General features: G+C 46.6%; 1 protein-coding gene across 1 annotated transcript in view; it reads left to right on the forward strand.

Moving 5' to 3' along the window:
- Positions 1-375: 375 nt before the first annotated feature.
- Positions 376-24959, forward strand: part of PID1 (phosphotyrosine interaction domain containing 1) — a 110420-nt gene continuing 85836 nt past the window's right edge. Inside the window, exon 1 of the mRNA XM_075338681.1 lies at positions 376-517. Coding sequence (XP_075194796.1) covers positions 488-517 — 30 coding nt within the window. The 5' untranslated portion in view covers positions 376-487. The remainder of the gene's footprint in view (positions 518-24959) is intronic.

Here is a 24959-nt window from a genome sequence, read left to right on the forward strand (position 1 = left end):
CAGCAACCAATCAAAGTTTGGCACTCATAGCTCCATGTGTTGGAAAAATAAAGGCAGTGACCTGATTGGTTGCCATTACCTGAGGGCTCCCTCTCCATTTACTATGCTCTACCTGCAGGTTTCCTGTGACTAGAGCGGACATGTTGCTCCGTGGCTATAATAACGGTTCTGCTGGAACTGAAGTAATTAATTGCGCTGTCAAGGTTCGCAGTGAACAATGAGCGCTTGTGACAGCGACAGTCATGAAACAAACCGTCCGCGGCCGGGTGGTGGCGACGTCCTGATAAAGTGGGCGGTGTGATGACGCAGCCATGGATAGGCGTGGCCTACAAGATGCTGGAGCGGTGGGCGTGTTTAGGGAGCGGGGTGTGGAGATGGGAGGAGCCATCCGGGATAACGGGAGGAGCGCTGCACTGTGGGGAGCTCCGGCCTTGGGGTGCGCAGTGTGCAGACGGTCAGAGGAGCAGGAGCCAGGACAAGAGGGGACATGTGGCAGCCGGCGAGCGAGAGACTGCAGGTGAGCCGTGCCCCGACACACGGGCGGAGGGTCCGGTACAGGGGCACCGTGCGGCCAGAGAGGGGCCGGGGCAGAGGGGCAGCTGGCACTGATCAGCGACTGCACGGGGAGCCGAGTGCAGGAATGTGGCCGTATCACTGCAGGGCAGAGCAAAGGGCGCCGAAGCCAGGGATGCTCCAACTGCCAGGCACAGGGATGGAAGAAAGGAGGGCACCAGGGGTACTGGGCATAGGGATGGAAGAAAGGAGGGCACCAGGGGTACTGGGCATAGGGATGGAAGAAAGGAAGGCACCAGGGATACTGTGCATATAGATGGAAGAAAGGAAGGCACCAGGGGTACTGTGCATATAGATGGAAGAAAGAAGCGCACCAGGGGTACTGTGCATAGGGATGGAAGAAAGGAGGGCACCAGGGGTACTGTGCATATAGATGGAAGAAAGGAAGGCACCAGGGGTACTGTGCATAGGGATGGAAGAAAGGAGGGCACCAGGGATACTGTGCATATAGATGGAAGAAAGGAAGGCACCAGGGGTACTGTGCATATAGATGGAAGAAAGGAAGGCACCAGGGGTACTGTGCATATAGATGGAAGAAAGAAGCGCACCAGGGGTACTGTGCATAGGGATGGAAGAAAGGAGGGCACCAGGGGTACTGTGCATAGGGATGGAAGAAAGGAAGGCACCAGGGGTACTGTGCATAGGGATGGAAGAAAGGAGGGCACCAGGGGTACTGTGCATAGGGATGGAAGAAAGGAAGGCAACAGGGCTACTGTGCATAGGGATGGAAGAAAGGAGAGCACTAGGGGTACTGTGCATATAGATGGAAGAAAGGAGAGCACTAGGGGTACTGTGCCTATAGATGGAAGAAAGGAGAGCACTAGGGGTACTGTGCATATAGATGGAAGAAAGGAGAGCAGTAGGGGTACTGTGCATATAGATGGAAGAAAGGAGAGCACTAGGGGTACTGTGCATATAGATGGAAGAAAGGAGAGCACTAGGGGTACTGTGCATAGGGATGGAAGAAAGGAGGGCACCAGGGGTACTGTGCATAGGGATGGAAGAAAGGAGGGCACCAGGGGTACTGTGCATATGGATGGAAGAAAGGAGAGCACTAGGGGTACTGTGCATATAGATGGAAGAAAGGAGAGCACTAGGGGTACTGTGCATATAGATGGAAGAAAGGAGAGCACTAGGGGTACTGTGCATATAGATGGAAGAAAGGAGAGCACTAGGGGTACTGTGCATAGGGATGGAAGAAAGGAAGGCACCAGGGGTACTGTGCCTAGGGATGGAAGAAAGGAAGGCACCAGGGGTACTGTGCCTAGGGATGGAAGAAAGGAAGGCACCAGGGGTACTGTGCCTAGGGATGGAAGAAAGGAAGGCACCAGGGGTACTGTGCCTAGGGATGGAAGAAAGGAAGGCACCAGGGGTACTGTGCCTAGGGATGGAAGAAAGGAAGGCACCAGGGGTACTGTGCATAGGGATGGAAGAAAGGAAGGCACCAGGGGTACTGTGCCTAGGGATGGAAGAAAGGAAGGCACCAGGGGTACTGTGCCTAGGGATGGAAGAAAGGAAGGCACCAGGGGTACAGTGCCTAGGGATGGAAGAAAGGAAGGCACCAGGGGTACAGTGCCTAGGGATGGAAGAAAGGAAGGCACCAGGGGTACTGTGCCTAGGGATGGAAGAAAGGAAGGCACCAGGGGTACTGTGCCTAGGGATGGAAGAAAGGAAGGCACCAGGGGTACTGTGCCTAGGGATGGAAGAAAGGAAGGCACCAGGGGTACTGTGCCTAGGGATGGAAGAAAGGAAGGCACCAGGGGTACTGTGCCTAGGGATGGAAGAAAGGAAGGCACCAGGGGTACTGTGCCTAGGGATGGAAGAAAGGAAGGCACCAGGGGTACTGTGCCTAGGGATGGAAGAAAGGAAGGCACCAGGGGTACTGTGCCTAGGGATGGAAGAAGGGAAGGCACCAGGGGTACTGTGCCTAGGGATGGAAGAAAGGAAGGCACCAGGGGTACTGTGCCTAGGGATGGAAGAAAGGAAGGCACCAGGGGTACTGTGCCTACGGATGGAAGAAAGGAAGGCACCAGGGGTACTGTGCCTACGGATGGAAGAAAGGAAGGCACCAGGGGTACTGTGCCTACGGATGGAAGAAAGGAAGGCACCAGGGGTACTGTGCCTACGGATGGAAGAAAGGAAGGCACCAGGGGTACTGTGCCTACGGATGGAAGAAAGGAAGGCACCAGGGGTACTGTGCCTAGGGATGGAAGAAAGGAAGGCACCAGGGGTACTGTGCCTTGGGATGGAAGGCACCAGGGGTACTGTGCCTAGGGATGGAAGAAAGGAGGGCACCAGGGGTACTGTGCCTAGAGATGGAAGAAAGGAAGGCACCAGGGGTACTGTGCCTAGGGATGGAAGAAAGGAGGGCACCAGGGGTACTGGGCACAGGGATGGAAGAAAGGAGGGCACCTGGGGTACTGGGCACAGGGATGGAAGAAAGGAGGGCACCAGGGGTACTGGGCATAGGGATGGAAGAAAGGAAGGCACCAGGGGTACTGGGCACAGGGATGGAAGAAAGGAGGGCACTAGACGTGCTAAACATAAATATTGAGGAAGGGTATGGTGAGAGGAGTTCTAGGATTATTTCCCCTGGTGGTGGGATGGGTGAGCTGACTGCCGTCCATGGAGTTTATAGGGGCAGTATAAGCCGTGGACAGCTTACTGTTGGGTGCAGTGGGTGGGGGACCACTTACTGTTGGGTGCAGTGGGTGGGGGACAGGTTACTGTTGGGTGCAGTGGGTGGGGGACAGGTTACTGTTGGGTGCAGTGGGTGGGGGACAGGTTACTGTTGGGTGCAGTGGGTGGGGGACAGGTTACTGTTGGGTGCGGGGGTGGGGGACAGGTTACTGTTGGGTGCAGTGGGTGGGGGACAGGCTACTGTTGGGTGCAGTGTGTGGGGGACTGCTTACTGTTGGGTGTAGTCGGTGGGGGACTGCTTACTGTTGGGTGCAGTGGGTGGGGGACTGCTTACTGTTGGGTGCAGTGGGTGGGGGACAGGTTACTGTTGTGTGCAGTGGGTGGGGGACAGGTTACTGTTGGGTGCAGTGTGTGGGGGACAGCTTACTGTTGGGTGTAGTCGGTGGGGGACTGCTTACTGTTGGGTGCAGTGGGTGGGGGACAGGTTACTGTTGGGGGCGGGGGACAGGTTACTGTTGGGTGGAGTGGGTGGGGGACACTGTTGGGCGTTACTGTCCGCTTGGACCTGACTACAGGAGCGGGAACACAGCACATTTTGGAGCTTGGTTTGTTATCTGGGGCAAGGCACATAATATATAATCTAATCAATATTATAGGGCAGATATATGTTCACATCTGAATATACAGAAGTTGTGCAGCACGTCTTGAAGGAGCCTTCATCTTGTCTCCTGTAAATCATGGACTCTGTGGAGTTTGGAGCTGAGCTATGTGTTTGGTGCAGTGCATCTTACAACACAAGTGATGTCTGTACATGGTGGTCTCGTGTACACATGTATCCCCCAATTGTTTTCATGTGATGTGTGTAGATCTGCCTGCTCCGAGGACCTGGGATCCCGAGTTATAACATAGACATTCGGGGCTCTAATATTGAGGTAAAGTTAAAGAATGTGGGGAGAATTCAGAGAGGACTTTGATATTTTTCAGCAAAACAACATGTGGTGGGAGTTCATCGGCAATTGTGCAAGTTTACAGGCTGTGTTATTGCCAGCTTGTTAACTGCTTTCTGGCGGTCCTCGGTCTGACTCGTACTGGGCTTAGCTGCTTGTCTGGGACATCTGTAGTCGTCTCCATACACACCCTGCAGTGATTTAGCCAATTTATTGGATTATTATGAAGTTATTACAACAAACAAGGGGGACACCGCGGTGGATTTATCAATACTTTGTACAGAAAAGTCGTGCTGGGAGCCATTGGATTGTGTGATCCCTGGCGTCTAGTGCAGGTCACACGTATGTTTGCCTTCTGCTTTTATAGTGTTATAAGCAACTTGGCATGACCAGGAGACCTTCATGACCTGAGTGGGCTACATTGCTGGAATTTCATAGCTGCCAGCTCCATAGGTTGATTTCCTTTCAAGCAAATACTGAAGTGAAGCTATAGCCATGTACATAAAGCTTCTCAGGCCGGGAGAGGTCCATACTGAGAGAACATCAAGATACTTTTCCATACATCTGTCTGATTGAATCTAGCAGATGATAAAAACTTGTCCTGCTCATGACCCCCTGATCCTTAAAGTGGCGCTCTCAAGTTTAAACATCATCCCCGATCTACTGGATAACTTCCCGATCGCTGGGGATCCGACCATTGTGGCCCCCAAGAATGCAGAGAACTGTGGGTCTGAAGATCCCGAGCTGAACGGAGCAAAAGTGGATCAAGCGGACTGCTGCTCCATCCCTTCTTAGTGGGAGTGCCGGAGATGGCCAAGCGTTGAGCTGATTTTCAGCGTTCCTATAAGAATGAATACAGTGCACTTGATTGACCTCCGTTCCGATTTTTGGGATCGGTGGGGACTATTGTGGTCAGAAAGTTATCCCCTATCATTTGGATATGAGAACTTTGAAACTTGCCAACACCTCTGTAAAGGGAAACTATCTGCAAGTCCACCCCCAAAGTATTTATATGCACATGTGGCTCTCTCAAAGACAAGTCCAATAATCTCTTTACATGATCAGTCTGTTCCTCAGTTGCCGATAAATCGGCGTTTTAACTGATGATAGGCAAATGAGGTTAAAGAGAAATATGTAGAGATGAAACCTCTGCCAGGTGGCTCTGGGCACAGAATAGAGCTGGAGTGACAGAGGCTTCAGAATTACAAATAGTCCTTCAGCCTCATATCAATTCAAACGCTGATTTCTCAATAATTGAGGAACGGGCTGACCATGTAATGGTGTTGCTGACTTTGAAAGAGCCAGTTGCAAACAGAAAAAAGTTTAGGGTGTGAAATCCTCCTGGCAGATTCGGCTGTCATGTAAAAAAAAAAATAAAATGCTACCATAGAAACTTGCAGCTATGAGGTTAATCTGATGATTAATAGTGTTCTGACGCTGTGCTTCCTCCGCATTTAGAGCCCCGCTGCCTGGAAGAAATGGACTTTATTCCTCCCCACAGCCTCCAGCTTTCAGTTTTAGGAGCGCAGCCAGCTCAGTTTCAGACACTGCTCTGTACAGATGTACTGCTGACCTGGCTGTCGCTCAGTGGCGGGGCGCGGTTACAGCCGCCACTCACTTTGCAAAAGAGTGGAATGGTCCCCACTCATTCCTATCATTGAAAGCCAGAGGCTGCCAGGAGGAATAGAGTTCATTTCTTCCCGGCAGCTGGGCTCATAGTGCAGTGGCAGCACGGCGTCAGAACGCTACTACCCTGCAGATTAACCCTAAATTGCAGGTTAATAGCATTTGCCTTTTTTACATGAAAGGTTCCCTTTAAGGGGTAATTGTCAGTACGTGTCCTTGATCGTGGTTATGAAAACCGTATTCAGTTCTGGTATCTTATCTACTAAAACTCTTGCTGTACTATGAAGTGTTGCCTCCACACAAGGTAACACATGCACTCTCAATGCTCTAGTGAGATATGCGTGGACTGCAATATTGAGCCATGAATTATATCCGCAGTGTATGGCAGTAGTAATTGGCTCCTGTTTGGCTGTATTAATTCCGAACTGTATAGAGCTGTTAGTGTTTTACGGCACTCTCTGGATACTGTACAGCTTCATACAGTGAGGAGAGGTCTGAGGGGCACTATACAGAAGTGGCCGGTGTCCAAAACCGAAAATAACACCAACTTTACACTTGCTTCCTTATATCCAATACCTCGTGCTCTCCTTCTTCCTTTGTGCCCAGTAACCCCCGATACCCTGCTTCTTTCTTTGTGCCTGGTAACCCCCCGGTACCCTGCTTCTTTCCCTGTGCCCAGTACCACCGGTGCTCTCCTTCTTTCATTGTACCCAATACCCTGTGTCCTCCTTCTTCTTTCTCTGTGCTCGGTACCCCCAGTGCTCTCCTTCTTTCTCTGTGCCCGGTGCCCTCCTTCTTTCCCTGTGCCTAGTACCCCCTGTGCCCGGTACCCCCGGTGCTCTCCTTCTTTCCCTGTGCCTGGTACCCCCGGTGCCCTCCTTCTTTCCCTGTGCCCGGTACCCCTGGTGCCCTCCTTTCCCATAAACTAAGACTCTGTTCACCTTAGCATGATGACTATCATTCTTAAAGTGTTGTAGCCATCTTAACTATCCATGGCTACAATAAATCTTTTGTGCTGTTGTCTTTGGGAACTGGTGAATGGGCTGTGGGACACTGTTATTGTATCTTTCAGAGACTTATAAACTCCAGAACACCAGACACTGGAATTACTGTAAGGGGTCATTCACAGGGCTTTCTGTTCAGCCCTAAACATCCACCGACTAATGACATGTTTTCCATTCTGCTGTTATTTAAAGGGAATCAACCACCAGGTTTTTGCCATGTAAACTGGCGGCAGTGCCATAATGGCGCTAGGATGCTGATTCAAATTTTACCTCTAGTTTAGAGATCCGAGGATTGATGTCAGAGTAATCCTTAACTTCAAACCTTCAGAAATTACGTTATTGATGCAGTGGCTTGAGCATCATGGCAGGACTTTGTGGGTCAGATCCTCCGTAATGATTCCTCCTCCTGCCTTGCTTCCTTTTCTTCATTTAAATTTTTTGCACCGCATCCGCCATTACCGTTACAGATTGCTATTGTGTTGGCTTCAATAAAATGGAATCAGTTCTTGCACGTACTGCGATCTCTGGCACCATTTTACTGAGGACACTGTGGAGATGACTGAGTGGCAGAGGCACATGCGCTGATGAAAAATATTCATCCCCACAGTATCTTCAATAAAATGGTGCTGGAGATCGCAGTATGCGCTGATGCTTGCACCATTTTATTGAATACATTGTCATGATAGCAGTGCACACGCGCCACCAACAACGGTAATGGTGGTGGCGGCACAAAATTTAAAAGAAGAAAAGGAGGCAAGGCAGGAGGAATGATAAGAGGACCCGACCCACAGAGTCCCTCCCCGAAGGTTTGAACAAGGATTATTCTATAATGAAGCCTCGGATTTCTCAATTAAAGGGATCACTTTAATCAGCATCCTATCACCATTATGGCCCTGCCTCCAGTTTATAGGGCAAAAACCTGGTGGTTGGATCCCTTTAAGTAGCCTGTTTTACACAGGTGCTCTGAGAGATCTGTAATAGACCACACAGTGCACATCGTCTGCCATTGCTCTCGGCAGTAGGTCTTGTTTACATTGGACAATGCGCTGGTTAGAACGACGATCTTCTGTGCAGACCACAAGATCATTTTACCCAACGAATGAGCATATTACTCATCGTCAAATGATGGGTGGCCTTTTTAGACGATTTTAGTAAAATGATCATTCATAGGTATGGTCATTGACAATAATTGTGCAGTGTATATGGACCTGAAAGGGGTTGTCCACTATTTGGACAAACACTTCTTAATTGCTATATTTCCCCAAGCGTTTACTCAATTCTGGCGTTGGTGGCGTTCCAGCGATGATGGCATTGGGTCACGACATTCTTATGCCACCTGAGCGCTGCAGCCAATCTGCGCTCGCTTTCCTCTCGCTTTCTTCGCCTGAAACTGATACCTGGAAGAAGTGAGCGCTGCTGAGTGTCAGTTGCGTCTGAAGGAAGTGAGCGGGAAGCGGCTGCAGACGACCTGCAGGGCTCAGTACATCTCAATCACGTGAGCCAATGAGACCAACATCGCTAAATTGGTGCCGGAGTTGGAGATCGGTATAGGCGTGTTTTTTTTTTTTTTTTTATTATTTTGTACACAGGACTGTAATAACTATTTGGATAACTCTTTTAAGGGAAAGATTGTCCCACAATAAATTGTATTATATAGAGACCGGAGATCAGGGATCCCTCCGTGTACAGTATATGGGAGGTATCACAGCAGCTTGTCTCCACCCACCAACTCTGAGACAACTGAAAATGAAGCCCTTAAAAGGGAAATTGGTGAAAAGGAAAAAGTTTGTCAGCTTTTGGTTTATAATTTGTGCTGAAATTCAGATGAAAAAAAGCTCCATGTGAACATACCCATACACACGGTTTGGAAGTTTACAAATATACCTTGCTGGAGAGAATTGGCTGTAACCTTCCTACTCTTAATAGAAGGGGCAGGGCGAGCCCCCCACCCCCCCACCCTACTACACTTGGGAGCCGTTGTGACCCCACTTTTTCAGTCCATAAATCAACCACAGAATATTCTGGAAAGGCTTCATTTGGAAATGCTAATGGCTTGTAATGATTTGTACATATTGTAGGTAAAATTGAAGTTGTGCATTGATGCCAGCCTGGAGGAACTCTATAGATCAGATGCTCCTCTGGTTTTCTGTTGTTTTATTTCCTCCTAATTCTAGAGCAAATTCTAAACTAATTTTCATAGGCAATGCATATCACCGGCTCGGCGGGGCGAGCTGGCTTGTCATCCCTGTTTCTATGGAAATCCAGACATTGAACAGTTTTTGTGGGGTTTTGTTTTTTTTGTTTTAATGGATAACCTTTTTGTTCCGGCCGCACGAGAAGTTTATCTACGGTGGACAGGACAATATTGGACTGACGTTCCGGGATTGGAGACGCAGTGTTATTTAAAGGGGGTTTTAGCTGTCAGCATTCATCACCGATCCTCGGTGGGAGTTCCTGTGGTTGGACTCGCATTGATCTAAAATCCCTCTCTTTTCCCATAGAGAAGTAGTTATTAGCTAGAATGAACTTTTAAAGAGTTTGTCTATAATTTAAAAAAAATATGTTTTTATTGAAAGGAATGCAGCAACATTTAATAATAGCCGTTACTCCGCTGTTAATCACAATGCCGCATCAGTGCTCCCTTTGGTTTTTTTTTTTGCTGCAGTAACCGCTGCAGGCAGTCATGGGTCTTGGTGGTAATAGAGGTATGTACAACATAAGATGATTGAGGCTAGAGAACGGAGGCCAGTGATGGAGTAGTGGGGAGTCCACATATTTTATAGTATTCCCTGCTGTTACTTTTTCTTCCTTTCTAAAACTAGCAAGTGGAGTCCCTCTGCTTGCTTCTGCATCAGCTATGCCACAGATCCGTTTGTTCACATAATTTTTGTTTGCCTGAATGGAGCAGACAAATGTCAAGAGTGTGTCGCGGCCTGGTGTAATCTCAGGGGAATCCGGGATCGGAAGGTGACAGCCTAATGTAGATCACAGATCCTCTTTAGTGCCAGCTTTTCATTTACGTGGAGTTGGAGCATATTTACGTCAATCAGGTACTGAAGGGTTTAATTTCTGTCCTGAAGCCACTCCCTTCTATATATATCTGTTCCTCACTCCTCCCTATGCCGGCTATAGCTCATACCTATGCTGAACATGTTGAAGGAACTTCTCTGCAGAGCTGTGGGGGTTTTTACTGTTGCAGCTGCAAAGTTCCTGTTGAAAAACTTGAACTCTTGGAATGCTTTTTGCTTTGTCTTTCCCCACCTGTTTGTCTTACTTACCTCATGTCGTCTTATTTGCAGTGGCGAGACTAGCGTCTCGCTGACCTTCACTAGTCAGGGTGACTAGGACTTGTCTAGGGATGGTAGGGAGTGCAGGGATCATCCTCAGGTGAGTGTTAGGAGGTGACCCCATTCCCCTCTCCCTAGTGCCAAATCCTTCCATTGTATTGTGCTCCCGTCGTGTTGCTTGTCCGGGGGTCTTCCCTCTCCCCTGCATAACAATACCCAGGTGTTCACGCTGTGTTCTGCCATTCGCTGGTAAACCACTTGTACCTGGCATGACACCTATAGTCACATTATGACAACAAATGTGAACTTAAGGCCGCTTTACACGCTGCGATATCGTGACCGATATCGCTAGCGTGCGTACCCGCCCCCATCGGTTGTGCGACACGGGCAAATCGCTGCCCGTGGCGCACAACATCGCGCTGACCCGTCACACTACTTACCTGCCTAGCGACGTCGCTGTGACCGGCGAACCACCTCCTTTCTAAGGGAGCGGTTCGTTCAGCGTCACCGAACCGCCGCCCAATAGAAGCGGAAGGGCGGAGATGAGCTGGACGTAACATCCCGCCCACCTACTTCCTTCCTCTTTCTGGGCGGCCGCCGGTAAGGTGAGGTTCCCCGTTCCTGCGGTGTCACACATAACGATGTGTGCTGCCGCAGGAGCGACGAACTACTTCGTACACCGAGCAGCAGCGATATTCGAGAATAGGAGGGCATGTCACCGATGAGCGATTTTGACCGTTTTTGCGACAATTCAAAATCGCTCATAGGTGTCACATGCAAAAACATCGCTAAAGCGACCGGATGTGCGTCACAAATTCCGTGACCCCCAACGAGATCGCTTGAGCAATGTCTCAGCGTGTAAAGCGGCCTTTAGCCTTAAATTGGCTACAACCGTGTCCACCTTACAGCCGGAGAATGTCTGAATGTCCATGGCCATACAAGAAGATTCTTAAACAGTCTTTATCTTGAACATGGTGAGGAATGGAAACATGGCTAAGTTTGGTGTGCAGATGATCACAGGTTTATTCCCAGCAAACTGCATTTAGATTGCTTCATATCCATCAGGAGCCTCCATTGGAGATTTTATTGAAAAAAAGAAATCACAGAATGTATTTTTTATTTCTGGCAAAATGATGGTCAGACCCTGCACTGCTGTCATTTTCAGTGCACTGTTCTTATAAAGGAACAGAAAACCGGAAATAGGAGCGCAGACGTGAACCCAGCCATATTTTGTACAACCAGCCTGTAGAAACCCGATTCTTTCTGGAACAGGATCATGACTCCAGATGTTCATCTGTCCCTGGGATAGAAGGATGACATGTGCATGAGCTGTAGATGTGAGTGCAGAATGGTATTTGCCAGGATAATAAGATAATAACTTCTAGATGGAAACTCCGTTATTAGTCAGATATTTTGTATTTCCGTTTGAATAATTCTCAAATTCTATTACATTCCTCCTTTTATGTAGTGTCTAAACACCAAGCCTGAAAGTGACATCTGGGAGGTCCACAGTCTGTGGTGACTTGCCGTGCTCTGGATTAACGTGTCCCAGTACTTGGTAAAGAACACAAAACTTTTTGTAGTGATCGGCATTGGTTTGTAGAGTATTCACATTTGGAAGCTCAATCCGTAGTGAACACGAATAACTTTGGGTAAATACATCTGGTTTGTGAGCTATTGTAGCATTTTTTTCTTACTTTACAGAGATACTCTAGACCAGGGGACACCAACCTGTAGTTTGTGGTTCGTGGGGCCCGTAATGTGTGGCTTGTGGTTGTCATCCACGTTGGTACATGAGCACCAGGTCTAGCAAATGGCTATGCAGAGCAGATCTCCAGATGATGAATTTTATGAGTATTCCCCCCCCCCCACAGAAGATCAGATCTGAATGGGATAAGGGAGGGACCCCTGGATCTTGGTATACTGCCTCTGTGATTTTTGTGGGAAAGTTTTGGATGTCACTATATGGGTAATGGCGGACTCTGGGTGTCACTACTATTGAGGAGATGAGAGCTGGATGTACGGTAGCTTGGAACCCTCTCTAAGAGCTGAATGTGGCTATCAAGGTCCATAAGGTTTGGGGACCACTACTGTAGACCATCCATAAAGTTATATACAAGACCACCAAAACGCTAAAATGATTAGTTCAGTATTTTTCACAACTAAACCTCTAACTTTCTCTTTAGAAGCAAATAATGTCATGTTCTGTCTACAGCCAGTAAATCTAATAACTACATGTCCCAGGATGCATCACATGGAAAATCTTGCCATATTACATTGAGAACAAAAAGTTATCAAGTAGGTTATTGTCAGCAAGAAGCTGGAGATCCCCAGGTCTAAAGGGGGCTTTACACACAACGACATCGCTAACGAGATGTCGTTGGGGTCACGGAATTTGTGACGCACATCCGGCCTCGTTAGCGTCGTCGTTGCATGTGAACCGTACGAACGACTGCTAGCGATCAAAATTACTCACCATATCGTTGATACGTCGTTCTAATCCCAAATATCGTTGCTGTTGCAGGATGCAGGTTGTTCGTAGTCCCTGCGGCAGCACACATCGCTACCGCAGGAATGAGGAACAACATCGTACCTGCGGCCGCCGGCACTGCGGAAGGAAGGAGGTGGGCGGGATGTTACGGCCGCTCATCTCCGCCCCTCCGCTTCTATTGGGCAGCCGCTTAGAGACGCCGCTGTGACGCTGCACGAACCGCCCCCTTAGAAAGGAGGCAGCTTGCCGGCCACAGCGACGTCGCTAGGAAGGTAAGTATGTGTGACGGGTGTTAAGGCCCTGTCACACACAGAGATAAATCTGCGGCAGATCTGTGGTTGCAGTGAAATTGTGGACAATCAGTGCCAGGTTTGTGGCTGTGTACAAATGGAACAATATGTCCATGATTTCACTGCAACCACAGATCTGCCAAAGATTTATCTCTGTGTGTGACAGGGCCTTTAGCGATGTTGTGCGCCACAGGTAGCGATTTGCCCATGACACACACCCGATGGGGGCGGGTGCTTTCACCAGCGACATCGCTCGCAATGTCGCTGCGTGTAAAGCAGCCTTAAGGCACAGGAGTTGCAGCAGACCGTTCCCTGTGCAGCAGCATGCGTTTTGCTGTGTGCAATTTTCAGCCAATGCAAGGAAGGATGAAAAATGATTGGTTGGAAAGAAGCCTTGAGGAGAATTTATGGAGAGTCTATTACACAGGCCTACGATGATTTGTGATTGTCACATCGTTGTATTTTTGCGTTGCAGAGGCTTTATGCCCCAATACGCATTAGACTAAAGTTTGAGCCCTCCAATCTCATCAGTATTGTCAGACAGTCTGATGTATATGGCGTCCTCTTCTCTCTTCCCCAGCAGATCATGTTAGGAGAGAGGAGGATCCGGCCTGTTGGAATTCCAGCACAATCCTTTTGTTCTCTAAATTAAGCCACTGCCAGAGGATTGTGGCAGTGGATACCTCCGACCGCACAAGGGTGTTCCTTTTGTATGGGATAATGGCTGTCGGTTGAACGATTGTTTGTTCCACACCTATCTAATATGAATGGGGGCTTTTTAGATGCATTCTGCTTAGTATAATCCATGAGTCAGAAACTGATAAGAGATACCGGTGGCATCAAACGTTATAATTGCGGGTGAAAAATTCACATTTTGCGCAGTTTGAGAATTTGCAATTTTTGCACAAAGTAAAAAGTTGTTGTTTTTTCTTTAACTTTTTTTCTATGCAAAATGTCGCAAATTGTTGGCTAGGGAAAGACTGGAGTACATTTGCGAAAAAAAATTTGAATTCATGAATGAGATGAAAACATTTGGTACCCTCCAACTTTGTCCTCAATATCTAACAAAGAAAAGAAACAAAAATACATTTTTATAAAAGGCACAAATGAAAAGAAGACACAAAAGAAAAAAACATAAACTAGACAAAAAACAAGAGCAAAAGACAATGAAGAGGGCCCAAAGTTTGTAGATAGAATACATCTATTCTTGGGTAAACTGACGGCAAACGTGGCGCCATGGCAACTTCTATAAAGATGGACAGTCAACTTTTGCCGACCCTGGATTTGGAGGACCACAATCTGTTTATACGGATACATCTCCTGCACAGCAGTATAACCCCTGAGATTACACCACATACAGGGTGACGACCTCTATCAGAGACACAATGATCGCTTACCGAAGAACAAATCTAACCGGGAAGCATATAAAATGTAGACGCAACCTTTAGGACATTTGGAAATTTACCGAAGACCTTTTTTTTTTTTTTTTTTTTTTCCTGATCCAAATTGTGGATTTGAGCTGTCTCTTCTCTCACACGTTTCGGATGCTGACAGAAACACGAGTTATTTTGTGGTATGCTCTTCTTGGCATCATTGAAGGTAATCTCGCCCATGAAGGGTGTCTCATGCCTGTCTCCCATGATGAATACATTAGTTCATTGCACTCAGGTGGCTGCTTGTGCAATCTGGAAACTTGGATGTTCTCCTCGTTTTGCAGGAGGCTGTCCTGAGTGACACGTATTAGGAAGGTCCCCGGGGGACCAAGGGCTGCTTGTCCTGTTCGATTGGAGCCCCTGCTTCATTCTCCCTCACTGGAAAATCTTCTCCAGATGGCGGGCCGGACGTGCTGCCAGATGAATTTACACAATCCCACAGACAGAGTTTATTTGGCAGATCCCCGGCAGCTTTAAATCTCTTACTAAACTCTGGAGAGCTGAAATAAAACATCTTACGAGGCCCAGGTCGAGTAATGGCGCTGGAGATTTTTAAAGCATCACAGAGACTCTTTTGCTGGACAGACGCTGCTACTGTGCTGTGTACATTATTTCCCTGGGCATTCTGTATGGAATTCGAGACATCGGAGGCACATTTATTGACCAGAATAACTATGGAGCAAAAAGATTTCCTTTATGTGGTGGGTGTATGATCAGTACGGAGGACATGGTCCATATCTGCCATTTCTGGTCAGGAATTGGTATGAGACATTTGCTATTGTGGACTATCCATATGATGCTAAGGGCTTGGTCTGTGTGTTGTTTATTTGGCAATTTGTTTAATAGGATCCACTCCAAAATCCTCCTCCTAAAATTTTTGAATTCATTCATTCATTCATTCATTCATTCATTCATTCATTCATCCATTCATTCATTCATTCATTCATTCATTCATATTTTACCTGTTAAAGGGAACCAACCAGCAAGATTTTCATATATAAAGTAAAGCCAGTGCTATACTGGTGCTAGGATGCTGAATGTAATCATACCTTTTGTTCTGAGATTGGCTGTTTTATTTCAGAAATATGTGCAAGTAAAGTTCCAGCAATGCACTGCTATTTGATTGACAGGAGCAACAGGAAGGGAATATGTTGGTTGGGTTTTGCTATGTGTTCCTGCCCCTGTTTGTCTTTCTGTGCCGGAATTAACGTCTATGACTGCAACATGGGGAAGACGGCTAGGCAAGCACACAGGGGCGTGAATAGATAGTAAGACAAAGTTTTTGTACAAGACACTTTAGGAAAAATGCCAGTGAGTGATGTTTTTGCAGCGGTAGATTTGACGCCAGTATCTGCTTGAAAAAAAGTCACACTTTGGTGCAGTTTTTTTTCAGCCAAAGTCAGAAATGGTTTTCTATAAGGATCAGAAATATGAAGCAAGGACAAAACTAATATTGTGATTTCTCAGCTGCCATAAGTGCTATGCTTCTGGGGGAAAAATGTAGTTCTGAACACATGGAGGCTCTTTGTAGTACTTGGAGACCATTTGACCATAACCCGCAGATATATCACAACATTGTTGTCCTAAGCAACCAATCAAATTACAGCTTCCTTTTTTCAGGGCCGGTTAATAAATGAAAGCTGAGTTCTGATTGGTTGCTAAGGACAACATAGACAGCAGACAGCTTTTCTTTTAGAAGGTATTGATAAATTTGGCCTCATGTATTAAAGCCATCTTAGGCCTCATTCACTTATCCGTATATTGCATGTACGATTTGTATCCATTTTTTTTTTTTTTTTTCACGGATACAACACCTATCCATTATAATCTAAGGTGTTATTTATATGTCTGTTTTTTTGCGGAACATGTTCTGTGCAAAACACACAGAGACTTGTCCGTATTCTTTCCAATATCACGGATGAAAGGACCAATACAAGTCCATGGGTCCTCACATCTGTGTGCTGTATGTATTTAATCTTGCAATGAAGCTTTGTAATTTATTTCTTTATCCATCCGTGAAAAACACTGATGACACACTGATGCAAAATTCTGATGACTGCGGTACCATTTTCTCACATCCATTTTTTTTTTTGTTAAACACGGACATGTCAATTAGGCCTTAACCCCTTCAGCCCCCAGCCTGTTTTCACCTTAAAGACCCGGCCATTTTTTGCAATTTTGACCAGTGTCACTTTGACAGGTTATAACTCTGGAACACTTCAACGGATCCTGGCGATTCTGAGATTGTTTTTTCGTGACATATTGTACTTCATGTCAGTGGTAAATTTAGGCCGATATGTTTTGCGTTTATTTGTGAAAATTTCGGAAATTTGGCGACAATTTTGAAAATTTTGCAATTTTCAAAATTTGAAAAATTATGCCCATAAATCTGAGAGATATGTCACACAAACTAGTTACTAAATAACATTTCCCACATGTCTACTTTACACCAGCGCAATTTTTGAAAAAAAAAAAAAAATTTCCGTTAGGAAGTTAGAAGGGTTCAAAGTTCATCACCAATTTCTCATTTTTCCAACAAAATTTACAAAAAAAAATTTTTTTAGGTCCCACATCACATTTGGAGTGATTTGAGAAACCTAGGCGACAGAAAATACCCAAAAGTGACCCAATTCTAAAATCTGCACCCCTCACTCTGCTCAAAACCACATCCAAGAAGTTTATTTCTTTATTGTTGCTTCAACCAGGTAGCTTTTTTTTTTTATCACAAGGGTATCAGGAAAAAGTGCACCATAAAATGTATTGTGCATTTTCTCCTGAGTACGCAGATACCCCATATGTGGTGGAAATCAAATGTTTGGGTGCACGGCAGGACTCGGAAGGCAAGGAGCGCCATTTCACAGCAAAATTGGTTGGGATTATTAGCGGACGCCATGTTGCGTTTGGAGACCCCCCCCCCCCCCCCCCCCCTTTGAAGTGCCTAAACAATGGAGCGCCCCCACAATTGACCCCATTTTGGAAACTAGACCCCTCATGGTATTTATCTAGCTGTTTAGTGAGCACTTTGAACCCCTGGAGGCTTCACAAACGTTTGTAATGTTCAGCCGTGAAAATATTTATTTTTTTTTTTACCACAAAATTGTTTTTTCAAACAGGTAGCTTTTTTTTCCACAACGGTATCAGGGAAAAAATGGACCATAAAATGTATTGTGCAATTTCTCCTGAGTACGACGATACCTCATATGTGGTGGAAATCAATTGTTTGGGCGTACGGCGGGGCTCAGAAGAGAAGGAGCGCCATCTCACAGTAAAATTGATTGGAATTATTAGCAGACGCCATGTTTCATTTGGAGACCCCCTGAGGTGCCTAAACAATGGAGCTCCCCCACATGTGATCCCATTTTGGAAACTAGACCCCCCCCCCATACAAAAAAAATTAGTTTGGCGAAATAAAAAATACAGACATCAGTAAAAAAAAAAAAAAAAAAATGAGCGCCTGCCACTAAGACCAGTGCCAAACGTGAGAGCAATGCACGAGTCTCGTATCGCATCATCCACTGCAGTCTGGAAATGAGCAACTGCCCTGGATAATGCGATGCGAGAGGGCGGGGCGGCAGCGGATGGAAGATGGGAAAGGGCGCAGCGGATGGAGGAGCGGCAGAGGATGGGAAAGGGCGCAGCGGATGGATGATGGGAAATGGCACAGCGGATGGATGGGAAATGGCGCAGCGGATGGAGGAGCGGCAGAGGATGGGGGGGGGGTGAGATGGGGATACCTACCTTACAGGATGGATATAGGCAGCAGGATCACAGCAGACAGAAGAGGCAGCAGATGAAGGAGGCAACAGATTGAGGAGGGTGAGAGGGGGCAGTAGATGGAAAATGGGAGAGAGCAGGCAGCAGATCGGGGAGGAGGGCAGAGTGATGAGAGAGAGATGGCACATGGAGGAGGGGGGGCCCCGGGGGGAGGGTGGCTTGCAGCACATGTGGGGGGAGGGTGGCTTGCAGCACATGGAGGGATAGGAGGTGTGGCGATGGAGAAGGGGCAGCCGATGAAGGAGGAGGCGGCGGCCGCCGATCGGGAACAGTGGGGGCCGATTCGGGGGCAGCAGCGGCTGAAAAAGGTGGGTGCGACGGCGGCGGGGACAGTGGCGAGCGTGGTGGCGGGGACAGCGGTGGATCGGGAGCGTGGTGGCGGGGACAGTGCCGAGCGTGGCGGCGAAGACAGCGGTGGATCGGGAGCGTGGCGCCGGGGACAGCGGTGGATCGGGAGCGTGGCGCCGGGGAGCAGCGGTGGATCGGGAGCGTGGCGCCGGGGAGCAGCGGTGGATCGGGAGCGTGGCGCCGGGGAGCAGCGGTGGATCGGGAGCGTGGCGCCGGGGAGCAGCGGTGGATCGGGAGCGTGGCGCCGGGGAGCAGCGGTGGATCGGGAGCGTGGCGCCGGGGAGCAGCGGTGGATCGGGAGCGTGGCGCCGGGGAGCAGCGGTGGATCGGGAGCGTGGCACCGGGGAGCAGCGGTGGATCGGGAGCGTGGCGCCGGGGAGCAGCGGCGGGGCGGGCGGCGGGGGCAGCAACTTACCGCTCTCCTCGGCTTCCAGGGACGGTCACAGGCCGCAGATCCACATTGATTGGAGAGAGCGGTCACAAGACCGGTCTCTCCAATCAGAGCTGGGGGCGGGTGAAGCATCGATCACCCAGCTCCAGCCAATGGCCAGTGCTACAGCAGCACTGATCAGGGCTGGATTTCAATGTTCCAGCCATTTTCAACAGCTGGAACATTACAGTGACTGTAATTGGCTGAGCGGCGTTCGTCAGCCAATCACAGCCTCTGTAGGTTCGGGGAGGAGGCACCACCCCTCCTGAGGTCAGGCAGAGGTCCCCTCCTTCCCGAATCTACCGTTTAATTAAACAAATTTCACTCCCCGGGGCTCCGGGACCCCGATTTAGCCATGACGTACTGGGTACGTCATGGGTTGTTTAGCACCATGTCACCATGACGTACCCAGTACGTCAAAGGTCGTTAAGGGGTTAAAGTTTTCTGTGACCTACATAGATTTATGGGATCTGACTCCTGGCATCTCCATTGATCAGCTGTTATATGTACATTACATTCTATGACGCTACAGAGGGGAAAATAAGTATTTGATACACTGCTGATTTTGCGAGTTTTCCCACCTTCAAAGAATGGCGAGGTCTGTAATTTTTATCGTAGGTACACTTCAACTGTGACAGACAGAATAAAGAAAATCCAGAATATCACACTGTGATTTTTAAATAATTAAATAATATTTCATGTAATAAAATATAAATTAGTCATCTACCAACCAGCAAGAATTCTACCTCACGGACCTTTTTTTTTTTTTTTCTTTTAGAAGCTCCTACTCTGCGCTCATTACCTGTATTAGTTGCACCTATTTGAACCCACTACCTGTATAAAAGACTCATGTCCTCACACTCAATCAATCACACTCCAACCTCTCCACCATGGCCAAGACAAAAGAGCTGTCTAAGGACGCTAGGGACAAAACTGTAGACCTGCACAAAACTGGGATGGGCTACAGGACAAAAGGCAAGCAGCTCGGTGAGAAGGCAACAACTGTTGGCACAATTATTTGAAAATAGAAGAAACACAAGATGACTGCCAATCTTACTCGATTTGGAACTCCATGCAAAATCTTGCTTCGTGGGCTCAGGGTGATTCTGGGAAGATCAGGAATAGGCCCACAACTACATGGCAAGACCTGGTCAATGACCTGAAGACAGCTGGGACCACAGTCTCAAACACACAGCACCATCATGGATTAAAATTTTTCAGGGCACACAAGGTCCCCCTGCTGATGCCAGGATATCTCCAGGCTAGTTTGACGTTCGCCAATGACAATTTGGATGATCTAGAGGAGGCATGGGAGAAGATCATGTGGTCAGATGAGATCAAAATAGAACTTTTTGGTATCAACTCTACTCTCCGTGTTTAAAGGAAGAAGGATGGGTACAACCTGAAGAACACCGTCCCAACTGTGACACATGGGGGTGGAACATCATACTTTCGGGGTGCCTTTCTACAAAGGAGGCAAGGATGGGGTCATGTATCTCAAGATTGTCACCAGCAACCACCTTCCCTCAGTAAGATCATTGAAAGTGGGTTGTGGCTGGGTCTTCCAGCATGACAATAACCCGAAACACACATCCAAGGCAACTAAGGAGTGGCTCTGTAAGAAGCATTTCAAGGTTGTGGAGTGGCCTAGCCAGTCTTCAGACCTGAAATAAAAAAAAAATTTGAAACTCAATGTTACCCAGTGACACCCACAAAACCTGAAAGATCTGGAGAAGATCTGTATGGAGGAGTGGGCCAAAACCCCTGCTGCAGTGTGTGCAAACTGGGTCAAGAACCACAGGAAACGTCTGACCTCTGTAATTGCTAACAAACGTTTCTATACCAAGTATTAAGTTCTGTTTTTCTATTATATCAAATGCTTATTTCATGCAATAAAATGCAAATTAATTATCATACAATGTGATTTTTCTGTTTTTGTTTTTTTTTTTGTTTTTTTTTTATTTAAATTCTGTCTGTTACAGAAATCTCCATTCGTTGTAGGTGGGAAAACTTCCAAAATCAGTAGTGTATCAAATACTGTTTTTATTCCCCACTGTACATACATGTGTATATTTTATTTATTTTTATTTTTCTGGCCCATGGTCTTTTGGGGCTAATAGGAAAGTATATAACACAGGAGTGGTAAAAACAGACACATTGAACACAAGCGGGTGAAAATCAGACCATCTTGCAGATAAAAAAAAAATTGGTTTTGCCTACCCAACATGACCATAGACATGACGCAACATTTTTTTCAGGTGGGCTTGGAGTGGGTCTGTTCTGAAATCTGCCTAAAAATGTGCTAACAACACACTGAAAAGAATGAGCATAAGCAATTTTGTCAGAACGACTTGCTGTTCAGATCTTTTGAGCATCTTTTAACAGCCTCAGGTTTCCAAAGACTGGGCATAAATGACCTCAGCGGACCATTCTTCTGGCATCTTCAACTCTGAAGACGCTCTATACCGTCTGAAGACACCGGGTTTTGTCAGCGCTTTTGTTTCAAAAACCGCTACTGATTTGGTTTCATTGTTTAAGATTGGGGGGGGGATGTGTCCGTAAAATGCACAAAACATGTCTGAAAAACACTCAGAATATCTGCTGACGATCTATAATGTTGAAAAAGTACTCAGGAAATTACCAAAAAAATGCTAAAGAAAAACACTTTAGAGAACAGGAGACTTTCTTTCTACCCCTTTTTAAAAAAAAAAAAAAGAAAAATTTTAGATCCCTGAAAAAGACGCTGCCTACACATACCCAGATGGTCACCTGAGGGATTTGTTTCTAGGATTTTTTTTATTTTATTTATATTCTATATATATTTTTTTTACATTTCGAGTTAAATATTCTTAGAGTATAAAACACCTTATTTGCTTAAAGTTTCCTTATCCTCGATTTATGACCTGTTTTGTAACTGGATTTGGTCATGTGTTTTATGACTAGTACATGGCTGTATTTATTATCTCTGCCTCACTTCTGTTATGTGGAAGGAATGTCAGTGCATGTAGAAGTGCTTTGATGTCTTCCAGCATCACCCTGGGAGACAGGTTTCCCACAGGCTGCCTCGGATTACCCGCTCACAGCAGCCGAGCCATGTGCTGCGCTAATCATAGGGAGCATCCGTGACTCCATCTTTATATACTGGTTAGGGTAATGGTAATGGTAAGGGGATGTCTATGATTCTCTAATATGAGATTTCTGTGGAGATGGGAAACTGGAGTAAGGCTTTTTAGTTCTCTCGTGTGGTTTGTTTTTTGTCTTTTTTGTGTGGTGTGTTTTTTTTTGTTTTGGGGGGGTTTGAGTGGGTCTATTTTTGAGAAAAAGAGCTCACAAAACCTTAAGAAAATCTTCCTATTAATTCCTATGGAAAAACAACTTGCAGTTTATATTTTCAGGCTTTTGAGAGTCTCCTAATCTTCACACTTTCAAAAACACGAAATGGGTCAAAGAATCTCTATTCTTCAGGCATTTACGGCTAGGATAGACAAGTTCACACTGTACGATAGAAGACACACATGGGTTCTTCAAAATACACTGCTTACAAAATGTAGGGGATATGTCAAAGTAAATCATCAGACTGACCTGTGACTCCTCAAAGAAGAGGACAATTGACCACTCATCACGGGTCCAATGACCATGCTAGTCAGATCACCCTCAATGGGTTCTACGGCGTTCAGCCAATACCGGGATGCACACCATTGGTCGCCAGGAATGCAGTCCAACACAATGGAGTCGATTTTGTATGGTATGGGTGCATAGCCATCATCTAGTGGCAGCAAGAAACTGTCCCCGCGGCTCCGTTGCATTGCTGTACCTTCTTGCCAATAAGGTGTAGTGGTTGTCTCTTGTGTTGTTGTAGATGGGTGAGCCTTCTTTTTCCGGACTGTGCAACTCTCTTTAAAGCAATTCCATATTCTGCTAATCATGATTTGGGATGCTCCAAGTGCCGTTGCCATTTTTGCCTATGTTTGACCAGCTTCAATCTGTCCTATGGCTCTGTACGCTTCACATCTGGGTAAATTGTGTTGCAGGAGCTGTAAGGGCTAAGAAATTGCAGGATGTGCGCTTTCAAGATCCTCCAATAATTTCAGCCTTTTGTGTTGTGCATTTTCACCAATGAAATAAAAGTTGGTTTTCCATCTCATTTGCGTAATACAATAACTTTTTTTGACTTATCGTTTTGCAGTTCTGATGTTCTTGTTTAATCCAAAAACATCAAATGTTTCTTTTTTTTTTTTTTTAATCACTTCATTCATTTTGAAATATTCCCTAATTTTTGTTTGCAGTGTAGTATGTGAACCTAGCTTAATACACTCCGTAAGATGTAAAGTTATGATCCAAAGTTTTGAGACTGACACAAATTTTGGATTTCACAAAGTTTGCTTCTTCAGTGTTTTTAGATCTTAGGCCTAACCCACACGGCATGAAAATCGGAACGAGTGGAATACGATCTTTTATCGCATTCCACTTGAACCAATATTAGCCTATGTCCGAAAACCCATGAGCAATTATTTTCTCAGCCCTAATCGGACCGAGAAAACAATTGCAGCATGCTGCGATTATAATGCGAGTCTTGTTTCTCTCGCACCCATTCAAGTCTATGGGGCGAGAAAAAATAATCGCACATCACTCGCAGTACACCGGTGTAGGGCGAGAATGGCAATAGAAGGGCAACGGAGGAGAGAGGGAGATAAATCCCTCCCTCTCCTCCGTGCCGGTCCGCCCCTCCTCAGCGCTGGCCGCCCCCCGCTACTGAGGTCCGATCGTATGATCAGACCTCAGTCGCAGTGACACTCGCATGACACTCTGCTCCTGCTGTGCTGCCAGCGTGATTCGAGTGTCATGCGAGGATCGCAGTAGATGCCAGTGTGGCCCCGGCCTTACACAGAGGTTGCATTTTTACTGATGTACAAGTATGAGCATTTTTATAAATGTATTTTTTATTTTTTTTTTTAACTTTTATTAATCTTATAAGTTTATGGAATATTCAAGACCTCTGCAATTCACCCTGGCATTTTGGATATCACCTTCTGGGCCACATCCTGACTCATGACCATTCATTCTTGTCTAATCCGTGCTTGGAGGTTCTCAAAAGTTTTTTGTTTTTGTTTGTCCACAGCTCTTTGAGGATTAACCACAAGTTCTCAATGGGATTAGTAGTTTCCTGGCCATGGACCCAAAATTTCAATATTTTGTTGTTGAGCCGATTTTAGTTATTACTTTTGCCTTGTGACGTGGCCTCCATCATGTTAGTAAAAGCATTGCTCCTCGCCAAACCTCATCTGGATCGTTTGGAGAAGTTGCTCTTGGAGGATGTTTTAGCTCTCATTCTTTATTCGTGGCAGTGATCTTAGACAAAATTATGAGAGAGTGATTTGATGGATAAGCCCCCACACATGAATGGTTTCAGGATGCTCTACTGTTGGCATCACACAGGACAATCAGGGTACTTTTTCACACTTGCGTTCAGCGGAGTCCGTCACTATGGAGAATAGCGCAGTCCGTTAACGCTCTTCTCCATAGACTTGTATGGACGACGCACTGTAACGCAAGTGTCAGCATTGCATCCGCTGGACGACGCAGCGTCGTTATTTTGACGCTGCACCGGGTGGGAGGAACGCAGCATGTAACGATTTTTTGAGCAGCGCAATCCGTTGGATTTCACTGCGCATGCTCTCTCTGGCTCCCTGCACCCGTAACCAAGGTAACAATCGGGTAACCAAGCAATTTGCTTTGCCGATATTTACCCTCGCTACGTGTACAGGGAGCCCGACACTTCCCCGCTTGGCTCCGCCCCCTCCCGCACTGCACTCCGCATGGTGAATTCCTAAAAACCCAGGAATTGTGATAAACTCCATGCCCTGATTAGACAAAAATGGGTTGCCACTTGTCCGGATTTGGCCTAGAAGCTGATATCCAGCTGCCAGGGCGATTTGCAGTAATCTTGAAAAATGAAGGGAAACTGTGTATTAAGTTTTCGCATAAACTTGATGTATTTATCAATAAAAGCGTAAAAACGTATTAATTGCTCACAATTCTACTTTACTAACCATAGAAACATCTGACTTTTTAAAAGATCGAAAAATACTGAAGCATCAAAACTGTGGAAACCCAAA

This window comes from Anomaloglossus baeobatrachus, chromosome 3 (assembly GCF_048569485.1).
Source record: "Anomaloglossus baeobatrachus isolate aAnoBae1 chromosome 3, aAnoBae1.hap1, whole genome shotgun sequence".
NCBI classification, from domain to species: domain Eukaryota; kingdom Metazoa; phylum Chordata; class Amphibia; order Anura; family Aromobatidae; genus Anomaloglossus; species Anomaloglossus baeobatrachus.